Raw genomic sequence first — 18990 nt, forward strand, 5'->3', positions numbered from 1 at the left:
ATACGAAAATCACTCCATCATCGGTCAAATCTTTACATTAACGAGTATTAATTTCCCAAGACTGCCAAGCCTAATTTGATGACACCAATGCTGCATGGAGCTTTTAGACACGCTTTTACAAGTATGGCTTTATGAAGCACTTCCTTTGTTTTGGTTTTGTTTTTCAGTTCTAAGATTCATTCAATTTAGTGTTAAGATTTGTTTTGAGTTGTTCTTTTTTTTTTTGAAGGTCTCTGTCCATCCTGGAGGTGAAATGGGGAAACAATTTTAGGGATATTTAATATAATTTCACAAAATTATTTATATGTACTGTACAGTGTTTCTTAATCCACATCTAATTGCTCTCAGGATGCACCTGCTGCATAACTGAGCAGAAGAAACCGTGGCCTCATATTTGTCATTGCACTGATGAAAGTAAAACCCTTGCACACATGTATAGATCAGGCAATATTTGTGCAAGACAATTAAACAAACACAATGTCACCTTTCGCGAATCCATCTCATGTTGAATACATCTATAGCCTTTATGAGGATGTTTTTAAGCACAATTTGATAGAGACAATCTTCATAAGATTACAGTACATGAAGAAATGCAGAGATACATATGCAGCATTTGAAATAAATAAACACACACAAAGAGTCCACAGTACAGTGAATAAACCCTTCAACATATTAAAGCAGCCCGAGGCTTCGCCTGACACGGTGAAAGTGGGACAAAGGGGTGCCTGGGATGGAAACAGTTCTTCAGTTAATGCAAGGTCATCATCACGCTTTAGATGTGTGATGCTGACACAGACAATTCAGACTCCAGCCTTGGCGTTTAAATGACCTGCATGCCACCTCTCATCATCCCTCTCCTCCTCCCCGTTAACTCCTCCTGGCCTGTACTCTCTTTCTCCTCGTCACTTCCTGCTCCCCCTGACTCAGCCTGGCTTTGTGTGCTGTTTGAGGTTCTGCTGTGCTCATTTGATTAGTGGGATGCAATGAAATCATTTGAAAAATGGCTCTAAAGGGATGTTCCCATTGACAAACACGAGAAGTAAAATTAACTTTTTCTCCGAGGTTCCTAAATTCAGCTGTGGTGTCATTTGCTCCTCCTGCGAGGAAATTACGTCAGATGACTCGGCTTGTACTTCTTTTGATCCATTTACTTTCACGTAGAAAGTAGAAAATGTGAAATTACGAGAGTTGAAGTGTGTCTTTCAAATGGAAACATCCCATACAGCTACTGTGTTTATTCTGATGTTATGTACTCCCAAAAACAAATGTATTTTCTTTATTTGTGGGTCAACTTGAATGCATAGTAGATTTATTATATTACTACCAAAAATTGTTTAATAAATTACAATAATATACTCTTCTAGAGGCCATATGTTTGATTTGTTTCTACTGACTAATTTGTTTCTACAACTGTATAGTTTTGAAAAAAACATTTAGGAGGATGGATGACAATCTGTTTTAACAAAAGAAAAAAAAATACACACACACACACACACACACACAGAAATTCAAGACCGATACCAACATTTGAAAGAAGCCAAAAATGTACTTATGGTTTTAAAGTTGCAGTTTCTAAGTTTAAAAGGCAGCTTTAATGAAATGCTACAAAAACAAAACTTCACATTTGTTTGATGGACTGTTAAATTATAATGCTTAGTAAGTGCTGAGGTAGGAACATGTTGCACTTTATTGTAAAACCCGAGTTCTATTTGAAAAAGTATTGTATAAGAGGAGAATCTAGGTCTTTCAAGCACATTTTCACAAGGAGTTATTTTTTCCCATGAACTAAATATTTCTCAAAAATATGGTGACATAATTGGAAAATGTAGCTGCTCCGAATCTGTGGTTAATATTATCTGGTTCTCCCTGTGGCAGTAGATAAACAGTGATTGTCTTTTGATTGTTTTTCTGCCTTATTTTTTTATCTTATTTTTAAGATGGTTTCAGTTTCTAATGCAAATTCAAATTTAAAGTCTTAGAAATACAATAGGAAAGTACATATTCCTGAAAACTCTTCTGACAGACAATAAGTGGTCTTCATTACTCCTAATCTCTATTTAAAGGATATCACGTTGATCATTAAAACAGATAATCTGCAGATTTTTATTACTTTAATCCTATATTATGAATAATACCATTTACCAATAAAGCTAATCTAAATGACCTTGAAAAGTAAAGAACCAGGTACACCTGAATAACTGGTATAGTAAAAGAGGACAGGATTCATCCTGCCAGAAGCTGAACACATTCTTCTGCAGACAGCAGATGGAGATATTAACTTCCTACAAACACACACACACACACACACACACGTTGGCTACATTTTTTTTTTTTTTATTATTACACTGTGGATCCACCCACACCATTATTGAACTGTGCTTACATTATTTATGTTTGGATGTCTGATAATTCCTTTTTCAATGATAGATATTTTTGATACTTAAAATTAGGAACTATGTTTTTCCCCCTCAAGATCTCTTTGATGTAGGCTCTGCTGTAATCCTAGTAAGCACAAGGATTACAGCAGTCTATATCAATTATATATTAATATTTTTTTGTTGACTAGGCGTAATACACATCAATTTGTCTCCTGGTGGTCAACACATTCTTATAAATATATATTTTTGTGAAGCTGCTTATTCCAAGCTGCTGAAGTTTCTGTACTTGCTTAAAAAAGTCAAATGCTGCTCACAACTCAGCTCTCAAATAAATCTACATGCTACTCTTACTACTTCAAGAGACTGTAAAAGGCTCACTGATAATTGATTCTTAATGAATCATTCTGATGCCACAAAATTGATGATGGGTCTGATTTCTGACAAATGTTTGCAGAAATGTTACTGATCTGCGTGTGTGTGTGTGTGTGTGTGTGCGTGTGCGTGTGCGTGCGCGTGTGTGCGCGTGCTTCACATCCTTGCTTTGAACAGGACTGAAGACCATTGTGGGTGCTCTGATCCAGTCTGTGAAGAAGCTGTCGGATGTGATGATCCTGACTGTCTTCTGTCTCAGCGTCTTTGCTCTGATTGGACTGCAGCTCTTCATGGGTAACCTGCGGCAAAAGTGTGTAATCTGGCCAATCAACATGACTGAGCAGTACCTGTCAAATGGCAGCAGGGGCTTTGACTGGGGCGAATACATCATGAACAATTGTGAGTTATTCCCCAGCAGACTGAACACGACTGCATGGCTTAACAAGATGTCTCTGTACTTTTAAGTCTTAGGTCATAATGTGCAGTTTCTAAAGGATATATTTCGATAGCTTTCTCACACAAACTCCTCAAAACTGCACTGACTTATTCAGGTGAAATACTTTTTTGCAACTTGACTAATGGAGGAACCTGTTTTTGTTGTTTTGTTTTTCTTTCATAGCCAATTTCTACTTCCTCCCTAATCAGCTTGATGCTCTGCTATGTGGAAATAGTTCTGACTCAGGGTAAGTCAACACTTTGCTCGCCAAGCCCATGCCATAATATATGTATGTATATATATATGCCAAGTTTTCAAGAGGTTTTTCAGAAGAGCTGAAGAAAGGTGACTTGACAAGATCTAAATAAGTATCGAGACGAGAAGCTCTAAGGAGACGAAATAAGACTAAACTCCAATAAGGGCTTAATAAGATGCTGGTTGATATGATCAAGGTGAACATACAGGTGAAACGCATAAAGGACGGAGTATCATAACAACCAAGATAAGAGGAGAGATTGACTCAGATATGGAAACCAGGAATCAACTTGGCAACTGCGAACATTCGAGACAGATGACACTAAATTGTGCCAGGACATTACTCTGGCTAAGAAGATCGTGACTACAAAGACTTGACAGACACAAAAGGACAATTCCTTAAATATTAGGACACAAAGAACCACGAGTGGATCAGACATCAGAGAAGTACACAGAGAGAAATAAACCACAAAACAAGACACTGGGTCCCTGACAGGCTTCAGATGCAATCAAAACTCAAAGCGGAAAATAATTAATGTGTTGGTCGTTTCCATTCTTTGTACTGCCTTCAAACATTCCTCCATGTGAATGTGGTTTCCAGAACCTGCCCTGTTGTCATTAGACGGGTTTATTTGGACACAAACGATGGGAATTACAGTACGATCAGACTGAAAATGCTTGAAATAGATTGCGCGTCGATTAGGTTCATTCAGAAAGGAATGCAAGTCCAATCAAGAATCTGCTTATTCAGAATGGAGTCGACATACACATTTGTTCCTGTCATCATGTCTCCCAAGCTGAGGTCAAATTATCTTTAGTGTGCAGGTTTGTTACATAAGGTCAACATGTGCTTAACGTGCACATTATTTTTTTGGGGGGGGGGGGGAAATAGCTGTGCCAAAGCACGACTGGTGAATTTCAAAGACAAAGCTGCTCTCAATCATGTAATTGTCTTGTTCTGATCAAACTCTGGAAGGGGAATGTTTCTCAGACGTCAAACTAAGAATGTTTCACTACCTAAGGAAACTTTATGTTGGTTATTATAAAACCTACATTACACTGGAAAAGGTAGCATTAGCATTTATCCAATACGTCGGTGGTACAGAAACTCCGAAAGGTAATCTGCACTATAGGCATATTTTTAAATTCAGATTGTGCTGGTGCTATATGTGCTATATTGTGCATTCACATGCACATACACAGTCAAAGCAGTCAAACGTGTATTCATAATTGATGAGTCAGAATTGCTTCCTTCTGAAAAGGTCATGAAATATTTAAGTTAATCATATCAATATCCCACTCCTAACACTGGACATGAAAGCGTGCGCAAGCAAGCAAACAACAAGAAAAACAATGGTTTCGCAAGGTTATGTTCACGGTCACATTGCATCGAAGGTCACAATGTGAGCATGTGGTAATGAAGATCAGTCGTATTTTAGGTAACACTTTTGCATTGTTGCCATTTTCTTTCAGGCGATGTCCAGAAGGCTTCATGTGTATGAAAGCCGGACGGAACCCTAATTATGGTTACACCAGTTTTGACAGCTTCGGGTGGGCTTTCCTCACACTTTTTCGCCTCATGACCCAAGACTTCTGGGAGAATCTCTACATGCTGGTAAAGAAATACAATTTATGATTATATGTCTCCCCTTGTTGTTTGATTGGTGCATCGTTATCTAATGGAAAATGGCTTCTCCGGATGCCACAATAAAGCGTCCTCAGTCTTTGGGGAAAAACAGACACAATACATGGAACTAAGGATTTTGTCGCAACATATTTACACATTTACCTGCACATCAAAAGCTCAGCTCTTCCTCCCAGCAGCCTCCTTACACTTATGCAAGGCAGCTTGTTTCATGCACGGCTAATTCCAGAAGAATTCCACAAGTCAAAATCATGTAGTAGTTTTAATTTTGAACCAGTTTATATATATGTTTTGTTTTTTTTTGCTTTGTTTTTTTTTCCTCTTTAATTTCCTAAAATGTTTCCTGAAATTCTCACTTAACATTACTGCATTAGGATTTCTTCTTTCCTAATCTTGACATGTACCACGACCACTGCCTTAACAGCTTCACCTCCTTTGGCAAATTAGCCACTCTCTGGTGTGTGCGCGTGTGTGAGAAAACAAAATAGAGAAGGTACATAGTGTGTGTGAAGGTTTTCCTGGAAGAAGCCTTGAGTTAAATATAGAAGTGCAGGTAAAACTGTGACTGAGAACGTTTCCATTTATATGTGATCAGATAGGATTCTTAAAAAGACACAGTTATGAATAACATGAGTTCTAATGTGCCTTTGTTTTTCCTCTCAGACTCTGCGCGCTGCAGGAAAAACCTACATGATCTTCTTCGTGCTGGTCATCTTCGTGGGCTCCTTCTACCTGGTGAATCTCATTCTGGCTGTGGTGGCCATGGCGTACGAGGAGCAGAACCAGGCCACAATAGAGGAGGCGGAGCAGAAAGAGGCTGAATTCAAGGCAATGCTGGAGCAGCTCAAGAGGCAGCAGGAGGAGACACAGGTCAGTCTCGCACTCTCTTAATCGTTTTCATCTTTATCATTTTTACATATCATAAATCTATTATCCGCCTTGCTTTTCCTTTCAGGCTGCGGCCATGGCGACATCTGCCGGCACGGTGTCCGAGGCTGCACTCGAGGATGAACGAGACGGGCATTTGTCCCGCAGCTCTTCTGAGGTCTCCAAGCTGAGCTCCAAGAGTGCCAAAGAGCGTCGCAATCGCAAGAAGAAATGGCGTCAGAAAGAACAAGAGAAAGAAAAGGGCGACAGTGAGAAAGTGGTGAAGTCGGAGTCAGACGACGGCAGCAAGAAAAGCACCATTCGTTTCCCTGGCAGCCGATTGGGGAGGAAGACATCTATCATGAATCAGGTGATATTTTCAAGAAAGTCTGCAAAGTTCACAGGCTGTCACCTCCATCAGAATGATGTGTTCAATTGCTTCTGTGGTCTCCGCACAGTGACTGAAATGTATTGATAAGAATTAACTTGCCTTTAGGTCCACGAGCACCTATGGGACCTCTGCAGAACCCTCAGGAGTTTTTTTTCTTCTTCTTGTTTTTAATTTCCAGAAAACATTGGCAGCCCCTGAGTGATGCTTTTTGTTTTAGTCTACTCATTCGTCAAAATCTTACTGCCATAAATGCAGTTGTGTGTGTGTGTGTGTGTGTGTCTCATGATTGCAAATATGCAGGTAATATCTTTATTGCATTTCACCTCTGTAATTTTCTCCTTTCTTTTCTTTTTTTTTTTTTTTCCTTTGGTGATTCCTGTTCATTTTTATTGTTCTTTGATTTACCTGCTGTTCTAGGTCCCGCTTCTCTTTATTATTCACAAACAAGCAAAATCCTGCAGTTTTGATAACTCCCTGACTAACCCTCGCTGTGATGGCTTCTCTCTCCCTCTGTAGTCACTGCTCAGTATCCCAGGCTCACCCTTCATGTCCCGCCACAACAGCCGCAGCAGCATCTTCAGCTTCAAAGGCCGCTCCAAGGACATGGGCTCTGAGAACGAATTTGCAGACGACGAGCACAGTACAGTGGAGGAGAGCGAAGACCGAAGAGGCTCCTTGTTTATCCCTTACCGTCGCAACAGCTACAGCGGCTACAGCCAAGGCTCATCCCGCATCCATCCGCTGGCACCCCACTCTGGAGGGAAGAGGAACAGCACAGTGGACTGCAATGGCGTGGTGTCTCTCATCGGCCCTGGGCCCGGCAGACGGCTTCTGCCTGAGGTGAAAATAGATAAGGCAGCCACTGATGACAGTGTAAGGACGTCCATGGGACACCAATACAGTTTAGGCATGATGGTGGTGGTGGCCCTGGTATCTGCAGCTTCTCCTTCACAACCTCTCCCCCTTGGCTCTTGTCCCTCTTTTCCCTAAAACTCAATAACTCTCTTCCCCTTCTCTGAATTTCTGTATTCAACCTTTTTTTTTTTTTGCGAACACACTAACCAGCCGACCATGTCCACAATCATACCACCTTTCCAGCATCATGGTTAATATTTTATTGGATATTATTTAACACTTGCAATAATAATGGCAATATGTCTCTTTCTTTCTCTCTTCCTGATAACTGTATCATAAAACTTGTCAACACACTCATCCTTATATAAAGGTTATAAGTGCATTTTAGTCCATACTTTCTAGTCATACTCCCTCATTATTGAAAGCGTTACACATCCACACCCATCCCGTCTCTCTCCCTGCTCTGCCCTACCTTTCTCTCTCCTTTTCAGTTTCACTCTTCCTCTTTCTCCGAACCCATCTCTTTTCAATATGTCTACTTTCTCTCCTGCCTCTTGAACAATTGGATGGTGCAACAACAACCCAAAATCTTTTCTCTCGCAATATTTCTCCTCATTCTAGCTAGCATGGTGGACCCCTCTTTTATTCTCAACCAACTGACCCGCTTTTACCTCTCTGAAAATGTAGCATGATGGAGCAGCAAATAGTGTCTTGATTTCCCCCTCTGTCGTTAACATGCATGTCATTTGCATGCAGTTTAATGTGTCAAAGGAATTGTAGTCATGCGATGAAGACGTTAAACATTTTAACTTAAATTCTCAAATAAAAGCCACTTTTGTATCGATGGTCTCCTGCTGAAGTGAAAAAAATCGGGAAAAACTGCATTTAATAAACTAAGAAATAAAGAAGACAAAAGGAAACTCACCCCCCCCCCCAAAAAAAAGAAAAAGAAATTGCTCAGACATTATAATAATCATCATGAGATGTAGCTCTTTCACAAACATTGAAATATCTTTCAATGTTTTTATTTTTTAGCTTCATCATTAATCAATAACATATTTTATATGTTATTATGGATTTTCTGCTTGTTTCATAATACTCATTTAATGATTGTTAATTAGTTTAAGTTAAAATTATCTTGGCGTGAAATCTTTTACTGTTGACTATGTTTTCAATTCAGTTATATATTCTATAGACTAATAAGAAGATAAACAAAGTGTGTTTATGAATAGTTTTGGAAGATTATTACCATTATTATTATGAAAATAGTTGTTTGTGTTCCTATAATTGTATAGATGTAGTTGTCAATCAATTGACCAGTTAATAAGGCGAGACGTTATAGTGTTGCCAGGATGTGTTTTCAGTAATGCTAAATTAAGGCAACTATTTGAGAATTTAAATCATGAGTTTGGAATATGTTACATGACATGTTGCAGGACATTGACGTAAACAAAATAGGCCATATGGGTAAAGTATTTCACGGATTGCTGTGAATGTGTCCAGCATACTGAAAGTTTTTGCATTGTTTGCAGTAGTGAATTGGAGTCAGCAGTCCGTCTGAGTGACATTGTCTCTTTCTGTGAGCGCAGACTACAGACGTGGAGATGAAGAAGAAACACGAATCTCTCATGGTATCAGTGGATCAACTCAACTCCTCCTTCAAAGGAAAAGAGCGGGCCAACAGTCAAATGAGTGTAGTCACCAACACACTGTTAGAGGGTAAAAACATTGGATGTATTCCTATTTTCCCTGTCAGAAGATATAAAACTTAATTTATTTATTTATTTTGATTTAAACCTTGTTGCATAGTATGACCATTATTAATATGTCATGTGTAGATACCAGGAAACTGTCGTCTGCATCTTGTTAATGGATAATTCTTCACAAAAACAGAAAAGAGATCCTGTGTTGCCTCTGTAGCTCAATTGGTTGTAGTCATGAGTGTGTTGCGCTTCTTTGTTTCCTTGTCTCTCCCTGCAGAGTTGGAGGAGTCACAGAGGAAATGCCCTCCATGCTGGTACAAGTTTGCCAACGTCTTCCTCATCTGGGAGTGCTCCCCCATGTGGCTTAAGATCAAGCACATCGTGTACCTGATTGTCATGGACCCATTTGTTGACCTCGCAATCACCATCTGTATTGTTTTAAACACCCTTTTCATGGCCATGGAGCACTACCCTATGACTGAACAGTTTGAGGGAGTCCTGTCAGTGGGCAACTTGGTGAGAAACTGCAAACCTCCATTTGCTCATTTTTCTTCCTGAAGCTATTTATTTGTGACATTTTTCTTGGGGGTGGGGGGGGTTAAAGCTATGTACCTTTTTATCTTCCAAGAGTTACAGAAGCCCCACCTACATGACCTCAAACCAATTCATTTGATATGTGCACTTAAGAAAGCACATGCTTAGAGTATGCAGGAATCTGATGGGGTCTCATTAAAGATTTAGGTCAATTTTAATGTAGCCAGCAAGCCTGCTCCTCAGACTCCCATCACCCTCACTTAGTTCACGCACCCTTCTTCCGCTGCAGCTCACCTCAACAGTACTCAGCTACTCAGCGCCCTCTCCCCCCCCCCCCCCCCCCCCCCCGTTCCATGACAACATGACAGATTTTCAGTAGACTCCTTGTTAACTAAAATTGTCGGAGACATTTTGCTTCATTGTGCTCTGCCCTTGCTATCAGATATGACTCTGGCACAGCTGTCTGAGGGCAGCAGTGATATTGGCACAGTGTCAGGACGAAGACAGGAAATGAGGTCATAGACGCTGGCTTGCTGACTGACTGAAACAGGAATTGAAGCCAGAGGAGTCTGCGTAGTATGATGGATGGTGCAGTGTGAATCACAGGGTGTTCTCTGCAGCACTGTTCGGACACATGAGCTGCTGTTGGGGGCTTGTATAGAAAAAAGCATAGAGTACTACAAATCCATAGAAAGTCTGCTGCAACGCAGCACAATTTCTCTTTGATGTTACTGTGCTATTAGAGTCCTCACTCTTCACATATCCCATGTCGTTTTTGAATAGCGTCACATCAAACAAAAAGTCGTCCAAGCAAGCATTTTACTCCTTTATAATATTTTGGATTTTCAGAGTGAGGAAGGTTTTAAACAATTGAAGGTTTTTTAATTAATTTTTTTAATTTTGTGTTTTTAGTCTCACTCATGTACAATAATTGTTGGAAGTCCATTACATGTAATTAAAGAATAGGTCAGAATTATCAGAGTGTAATAATGCAAAGTCTATAGCAATGAAATCACAAGGGTGTGTTACTGATACTTCCTACGAACAGCATTGTCAATTTAATTCCACTGCATCTAATAATCCAGTGAATGAAGAACTTACAAATTACACCTTTTCTTTCTGTTTGACCATGACTTGCATAGATTTAATTAGTTCAGCTGTGTGATTGTTGTTTTTTTAACAGCATACATATATTTAGATGTAGTTTAGTAATTCTGTGTCACTGTTTGTGGTCCTGCAGGTTTTCACAGGTATATTTGCTGGGGAGATGTTTGCAAAGCTGGTTGCCATGGATCCCTACTACTACTTCCAGGAAGGCTGGAACTGCTTTGATGGCTTCATTGTGACTCTGAGTTTAGTTGAGTTGGGTCTGGCTGATGTGGAGGGTCTGTCTGTGCTCAGGTCTTTCCGATTGGTAAGCACCATTAAACTATCTTCTGATGGTGCAGTTGAGGAAGAACAAAATGTGATATAATCCCATTTTCTTTTTCTCCTGTAGTTAAGAGTCTTCAAACTGGCCAAATCATGGCCCACCCTCAACATGCTGATCAAGATCATTGGTAACTCAGTGGGAGCTCTGGGTAATCTGACCCTGGTGTTGGCCATCATCGTCTTCATCTTCGCTGTGGTGGGCATGCAGCTGTTTGGCAAGAGCTACAAGGACTGTGTGTGCAAGATCGCCGAGACCTGTGAGCTGCCGCGCTGGCACATGAACGACTTCTTCCACTCCTTCCTCATTGTGTTCAGAGTGTTGTGTGGCGAGTGGATAGAGACCATGTGGGACTGCATGGAAGTAGCAGGACAAAGCATGTGCCTGATTGTCTTCATGATGGTCATGGTTATTGGAAACCTGGTGGTGAGACACAAATTAATTTACCAGTCATAGAGTCAACTCAATATTAGTACCTTACACTAGTTATCTAATGAAGGATCAAAAGTTTAAATTTATGGTGGGTTTCTCTCCAAGGTGCTGAACTTGTTTCTGGCTTTGCTACTGAGCTCGTTCAGTGCAGACAACCTTGCTGCAACTGATGACGATGGTGAGCCCAACAACCTCCAGATTGCAGTTGTCCGCATTAAGAAAGGAATTGCCTGGTTCAAGATCCACATGCACATTCTTGTAGCCACCGTGCTCAAGAAGGTAACATATCATTAAACATTTATACGCATGGGCAACTCTTTTGTTGCCTTATAACCTAATGGATTTCACATCAAGTAATTTTTTTTCTCCTATGACGCTGTTTTTTTTGTTGTTGTCTAATATCTTTTTTGTTTCTACTATGGCTATCCCTCTGAATAGCCACCAATAGAAGATGAACAGAAACCACTGGATGAAATGTATGAAAAGAAGCTGAACTGCATTGCAAACCACACGGTTGACATCAACCGCGAACTGGATTATCCTAAAAATGGCAATGGCACCACCAGCGGCATTGGAAGCAGTGTCGGAAAGTACATGATTGACGAAGACTACATGTCTTTTATCCACAATCCCAACCTGACGGTTTGTGTTCCTATTGCTGTCGGCGAGTCGGACTTTGAAAACCTCAACACTGAAGACTTCAGCAGTGAGTCAGATGTGGAGAACAGCAAAGATGTAAGTAAGCGTGACTGCAATGTGCATGTGGATAGGAACATGACAGTATTACCTTTGCTTCTAATTTTATTGATTGGTTTACTAAATGAAGGTAATTATAGATAAAAGAAATTTTCAATAGAATTATACTGCGAAAGATAATTTCCAGTCTTCCAATTGACTTCTGGGAGTAGTGACTATAGTGATTTTTGCTACTGAAGACAAGGGAAGCGGGAAGTATTACAGGGCGGTCAGAACGAGACGAAAATTATCCTCACTAATAAAAAAAAAAGGGCACAAATTTGTAAATAAGAAACTAATGTCATTTCAAATCAGTACTAGTTGATACAGAGACAATACTACAAGAACACTATCCTTCATTTATGTTCAGAAAGTTCCCACTACATAAACAAACAAATATGGAGGTTTCTCTCATTGGTCAGGTTTTAAGGTACAAATAAATACTGAACTGCCTATATGGTCTGAAAAGTCCTGAAGCTTGTGGCCCATTTCAACTTATTTTTTAGCTTTGGGTTGTTCCATTCATATTTATGTCTTTTTAGTCTATGAAAAATCCAAATGGGACTTCCTTTTTCATGACTAAGATATGCTGCAGGGATTTTAAAACACTCACAAAATCAGTCATTTAAAACGCATAACAGATTATGGATTAATGGATTTCAAAAACGTTAGTTGCACAGTATAAATGATCTTCATCAGATGTCATAGCACACACCACAATTGAGATGGAGCATTTTGATTTTGTCTTTCATGACAAAGTTGTGTGACTAACATCTCAGAAATGTTACCGTAATGGAAAAGTATCGGTACATAGTTTGCTTTTAATGTCTATTCATTGGCACGGTAGTTCTTGCTTGATGAGAGTTGGTACTGCGCTTTTATTTTTGACGATTTTGTGTTACATGGCATAACTGTGGTAATTGGAGAAGATGGTAATAACTAATATTACATTATAGCCATTAACACTGAATATCAGAAAGAGCTATCGCACTCATGATATCCCTGATTTTGTACAATACCCATTTAAGCAGAGGCACTGCAACACAGAGTGCAGATCTGCAGCAGGACAACAACAGCACACAGAAAAGAATTTGGCCAGACACAAGAGTCATATCACGAGCATAGATGGAGATGGCACTCACTGTGTTTGCAGAGAAGTTTGTATAGGTCACCTTGACCTGGTTTCTTGTAGGAAGCAGAAAGACAATGCAGCTGCACAACGATTGTACCTGTGCTGGGTTCGTATTCCACTGGGCCGCCTCAACCAACCACACAACAATCTTCTCTGAACCACAGCTAGCCACAGGGCACACTGCAGGGAGACACAGAGAGAGCCGCGAGCAACCAATCAGGAAAGCAGGGATCCATCTGGCTGTTTACTAAAGAAAAGAGAAGAGAGAAGAAGAGGAAGAGAGCGTGCATATGTTCCTTTGCTGACAATTTAAGATTCTAAAGTGCAGTATCATTCTCCAGTGAATTGCATTGGCCCAGTGTCTGCATGTGCATACTTTACTGAAATAAAGCTGACGTTTTGCTGTTCTGCTGCACCGGAGACTGACTGAAGATATTACATGATTTATTGGGAATTGTGAGCTTCAGCAAGATGAGATTTCTGTGTCTTGAGAAGGAGATATTTCTTTTCATTAATTAGCCCTTAATGAAATGTTGTCAGCATTAATATATATTTAAATGAATATTTGGCCTCAACTTAAGGAATTTTTGCATATGTTACTGACTCCATTCATCTGCAGGTGTAGAATCATTGTTAAATTCATTTTTTGTGAAAAAATGGATCCTTAATCTGTGAGGAATTTATATTTATGCAAGTGAAACCATGACTATTATTACTGCTGCAATAAATTATTGACCAGGTTGAATTGCTTCCTCGTGCCTCTAATAATAATCCTGCATAACAGACAGTGGGAGGGGGAAAACTAGCTGCATTACATGGCTACAACATGAGTAACTCTAGTAATAAATCATGTTCTGGACATAAACCCCTGATGGGTATTAATGTAATGGCTATACTGGCACTGTGCCGTATACATACAGTCTGCTCCCAGCGTCTCACTGCTGAACCTGAATGGGTCTGTTGGTCCTGTGTTTGTTCCAGCTGGATGACACCAGTTCATCTGAGGGAAGTACAATCGACATTAAGCCTGACGTGGAGGAGGTGGCAGTCGTGGAAGTTGTTGAGGAGTACATTGACCCAGAAGCCTGTTGGACAGATGGTAGGTGATCTTGTGGTTATTTATCAGCAGATATGGAAAAAGAAAATGTAATCCTATAGACTAAATTATCACACTGTTTAACACACTTTACCAGTATCGGAGTAAACTTTGGTCTACTTGGTGTGTATCAGTCACTGTGCTTTTGTTCGTCATCCAGAATGTGTGGCCAAATACAAATGCTGTGACGTCCCCATCACTCACGGCTGGGGGAAACACTGGTGGTTCCTGAGGAAGACCTGTTACCTGATAGTAGAACACAACTGGTTTGAAACCCTCATCATTTTCATGATTCTGCTCAGCAGTGGAGCTTTGGTAAGAGCACAAATACAACACGTGGTCACTGATCAGCCATAACATTACAACTGCCAGGTTAAGTGAGTAACTCTGATTAACTCATAGTGGATATGATATATCAGCCACTGTGGTCAAAGCCTTTTAAAACAGGTAATTCTTTAAGGGGGAACCAAGCTGTGATAGCCAGATGACTGGTCCAGAGCATCTCCAAATCAGCAGTAAACAAGTGATGGGTTATATGTGGGCAAGTTTCCTTGCTGCCTTCGGTAATCTGGAGACCCCACCTCACAACATCTACTATTAAAGGATCTCCTGCTCACATCTTGGTGCTCTAGTACAGTGGTTCCCAACCTTTTTTGACCAGTGTACCCCTTGAGCTGGTTTCCATGTGAAAAGTACCCCCTCTCTCGTGTGTTCGCCTTAATGTGTACTTATATTTAACCCTTTGTCTTTCTATCTATCCAACTGCTCATTTAAATAAAACAATGATTGTGAGTGTAAAAACATACCTTTTAATGAGACACTTGCGCTTGCTTGTCTTTCATAAGTCTTTCATAATTCCTTTTTTCACTGGGCTCCCCTGTGCCTGCGTCCGAGGCGACGGTAGCAGTAGCGGTAGCTGGACGTTTACTCCTGCCTAGCCATGCATCCATGTTTACAGTCGGTATGCAGCTAGAGTTAGCTAGCTTCGCGAATCGTGCGCGCCCGCAGCAAGAACGTGAACCTTTTTTTTTTTTTTTTAAAGCGCGCCACTTTATAGTCTTTTCATATTATGTGCATTGTAGTGTTACAATCACTGTGGACGAACTGCTACTCATGGAAAATAAACGTATGGCCTTACTAAAATTCATGATATAATACAATATAATATAGTATAATTTTTTTTTTTGTGTGTGTGGATACTGTAGGCTAATTTATAATCTTTCTGCGTACCCCCTGCAATACCCTCGCGTACCCCTAGGGGTCCGTGTACCCCCGGTTGGGAATCACTGCTCTAGTATATTCTTGACTTAAGCTATCTTGGCAGCAGTATGGGGACCTATGCAAATAAGAAAGTGGCAATAATGATTTGGCTGATCTGTGTATGTTCTCGTTCCACTCAAATGATTATTGCGTGTGTGCCACCACTGGGAGTATACATTACTGAAGCAGTTTTTGTCTTTAAGAGACAAGAATCCTGCTTTGTTTGTGTGATATTGTGTGAAGATGAGTTCCTGAAAATAATTTTAGAATCTGTTCATATTTTCAAGCAAGAGTACAATATCTTGCTTTCAACACTGGGTATGTGGAAATTGGGTCGTACTTAAAACCCTCGGTTGACTGTGACATTGTGAAATATACCCTTGAGAAATATATCCAATAAATTCCACTACAGTGTGCCAGGCCATATGAAATGTGTCGAGATTGGGGGGATGTGGGGTCTCCCAGGTGACAACTCACCAATGACTGAAACAACTGCATTTTGTTTAGCTCATCAATTAAAGATACAGTGCTTCTCTAGCGTCTCACAGCCTTCGGTGTATTTAATGGTCTTTTGTCCATCCAGATTTCAAATTTCACCCGAATCAAAATAGTCCTTAGTCCCCTTGTTTTTTTGCATTTCCAGATTTAATTGTCAGCATTCACACATCTTTAGATAGCATGTGAAATACAATTGGGGGGGGGGGGGACAAATAAATGAATAAATAAATACACACCATTCACTTAGAGGGAGTGAACACCACTTCCTTCGAAGGATGTGAGCAAGCAAGATTCTCCCCTGCTTTTCTTCTGTTACAGCTCACAATATGGCTGCTGCTAATGCACAGCAAAGTGCTGTAATGCACTAACCTTTAAACCAAGAGAATCCAGCTTAGGTTTGCAGCTTTCTGGATGGGGAAGGCCTCCTGCCAAATCAAAACACTTACGTATGTGCTGAAGAATAAGCTCAGGCAATGAAGCAAGTCTGCAATCTGTATTAACATGGATCGAGTTTAATTTAGCATGTCATTGTCCTTTGCTGTGTACACAGCTGATAACACCATTTTAAATTGTAAGTAAAAATGGGTAACCCAGAAGATCCTCCACAATTTTTACTTTGACACAAAATTCAACTTCAATACTGGACGCTTAAGTTTACAATGGATTTTAATCACGATCATTTATATATGATAAAGATGCTGTTAAGAACAAATTAAACCTCATTTGCATCATGCTTTTCTGTTGCTTTTTAGGCCTTTGAAGATGTGTACATAGAGCAGAGGAAAACGGTCAAAATCATTCTGGAGTACGCCGACCGGGTCTTCACCTATATCTTCATCCTGGAGATGTTGCTGAAATGGGTGGCCTACGGCTTTGTCAAGTACTTCACTAACGCCTGGTGTTGGTTGGACTTCTTCATTGTAGATGTAAGTACGCATGGTTACTGTTTGGTTACATCAAAGTCCCTTGGTTAAATTCCCCACCATGATTTTTTATGGCTGCAAACTTTAGAGCTAATGAGTTTGAGATGTTGCTCCTTGGTCAACTCAAGCAGAAGACATTTTTCAGAGCCACGGATACGGATGTTTTCCTTAATGCAAGTGCAAACTTTGCAATCAGTATGAACAACACTGAATGAACGCTTTAGCGTTTGGGGATCAGTTGGCTATTTGTCATGCAGATTTAATTTCCTTAAAAATGACAATATTTAATTACATAATGGGCTGCAGGTTAAAACCCAAATGCTTCTTCTCTGTCATCACGTGACAAAGTTGACCAGGTAGACTAAATTCTCAAAAACATGGTCTTAACATGGTCGTTGATCCTGGAAATTAGAGAAACACACATTTCTTACATTGCTGGGGGTGTAGCGCTTTCAACATTTTTTGAATGTGAGATATTAGACTTAATTACAAGAAGAATTGATTAGAGTGTGTGTTTCCCCCCACTGTTCAATGTCTCTATCATAGCTGTCCACTAGAAACTTTGGGCCCCCTGACAGCAGCACAGCAGCATCCCTGATGCAGTAAATATCTGTAAACCCCAGTACATTTCAGAGCTGCCGTCTTGCTCTGGCTACTGAGTCATTTTGTGTTTTCCCACCCGGCAGTAACTGTGGCTCACGTATGGTTTGTCCCTTTCTGTCATTTGTGCATGATATGTATCTCACCTGACTTTCTTCCCGCACCCCAACAGAGAAAAACAGTTTTTTGTTCACGCCCATCAGTGCAAGATGACGTCTTAGTTGAAGCTTCTTGTCATTTCATGGTGTTCCTTATTGTTGTGGTGTTGTCTCATACGAAGAGGAAAAGTGTGTAAGAATTGATTATTAAAAGACTCAGAACTCAGAGAAGAAGACAGAGCCTGGAGAAAATTCTGGGAGAATTGAAAATGATAAGTGAGTGTACGGTAAATTCTTGGGTTAGGGTTAGGTTAGAGTATGTTATAAGTTTTCTGTTTTCTTATTATGTTTGAATTTCCACGTTAAAAACCGATAAACTACCAGTGGATCACTGGATAAGTTTTTATCAATAATTAGGTACTATGTTATACTTTGTCTTAAATCGTAAGTGACTGAAGTAGCACCATTGCGTAGCTACAAACTGTAGCATTTGTTTAAAATTCAAAGCCCTCAAGTGTGTCAATAATTTTCAAGCTAAATGTTCAAAGCTTTTGACTTTTTCTCTGGATTTTTCTTTCAGACGAGTTAAGTTAATCTGATATGTTACATTTTTCAAGTTTCTTTTATAGTCTAACATTTTTCCATATACTCTTTGCATATGTGTATTCAATCATTACCCCTTGAACTCCTATGTCTCACCATCTGAATGTGGGTTAACACTGTCTGTGATTCAGTATCGACATCCATACATGTGAAAGGTCTTTTACACCAATCAGTGATAACATTATGACCACCGACAGGTGAATGGCAGTTGTGCATCTAAGGAGTTTTGTTTTTTCTCTAAATTAATGTGTTAGAAACTGGAAGAAAAGTGGCAAATCGTAACTGATAAGCGATCAGGTTCGAGCTCTTCCAAAGATGCGTTACTCTTAAAGGGTGTTGCCAGTCTGCAGTGGCCAAATTGGTCATGAAAGTGGTCCAAAGAAGGATGAGCAGTGAACCAGCAGCATGGATTTATTGATGCATGTGGGGAGTGACAGCTTGCCTGTGTGATCTGATTCAACAGACAACTTAATGTAGCTCAAACAGATGTTAGCATTGATTCTGATAGAAGCACAGTGCATCCAGGGTAGTCATGTATGGCTCTGCTCAGCCACAAACCATTCAGGCCATCATATTGTTATAACTGGTTGGTGTACTTCTATGTGATGACAGTGTACTAATGTTGTGTTAAGTCTCCAGAACTCGTAATGGAATTTGTCACAATACCCACACTTGCAGTGTTAATCAATTCCTGTTGGTGTGACACAATCTTCAAACATACCTTTGGGAAAAGGAACAACTTGGGAAC

At 40.0% G+C, this 18990-nt stretch overlaps 1 protein-coding gene across 2 annotated transcripts in view; it reads left to right on the forward strand.

Moving 5' to 3' along the window:
* The window catches only part of scn8ab (sodium channel, voltage gated, type VIII, alpha subunit b), a gene marked incomplete at both ends in the record, with an annotated part of 42026 nt that overhangs the window by 13884 nt on the left and 9152 nt on the right, over positions 1 to 18990 (forward strand). The window contains 15 exons of one of the 2 annotated variants that reach the window (XM_080495816.1): positions 2928 to 3149; positions 3370 to 3433; positions 4915 to 5056; positions 5750 to 5956; positions 6042 to 6323; positions 6861 to 7217; positions 8789 to 8918; positions 9180 to 9418; positions 10677 to 10850; positions 10935 to 11291; positions 11403 to 11576; positions 11736 to 12032; positions 14146 to 14263; positions 14421 to 14575; positions 16771 to 16944. In XM_080495816.1, the coding sequence (XP_080351942.1) occupies positions 2928 to 3149; positions 3370 to 3433; positions 4915 to 5056; positions 5750 to 5956; positions 6042 to 6323; positions 6861 to 7217; positions 8789 to 8918; positions 9180 to 9418; positions 10677 to 10850; positions 10935 to 11291; positions 11403 to 11576; positions 11736 to 12032; positions 14146 to 14263; positions 14421 to 14575; positions 16771 to 16944 (3092 nt within the window). The remainder of the gene's footprint in view (positions 1 to 2927; positions 3150 to 3369; positions 3434 to 4914; positions 5057 to 5749; positions 5957 to 6041; positions 6324 to 6860; positions 7218 to 8788; positions 8919 to 9179; positions 9419 to 10676; positions 10851 to 10934; positions 11292 to 11402; positions 11577 to 11735; positions 12033 to 14145; positions 14264 to 14420; positions 14576 to 16770; positions 16945 to 18990) is intronic. The other variant, XM_080495817.1, reaches the window with a different exon arrangement.

The sequence above is a fragment of the Blennius ocellaris genome (assembly GCF_963422515.1).
Source record: "Blennius ocellaris genome assembly, chromosome: 4".
NCBI classification, from domain to species: domain Eukaryota; kingdom Metazoa; phylum Chordata; class Actinopteri; order Blenniiformes; family Blenniidae; genus Blennius; species Blennius ocellaris.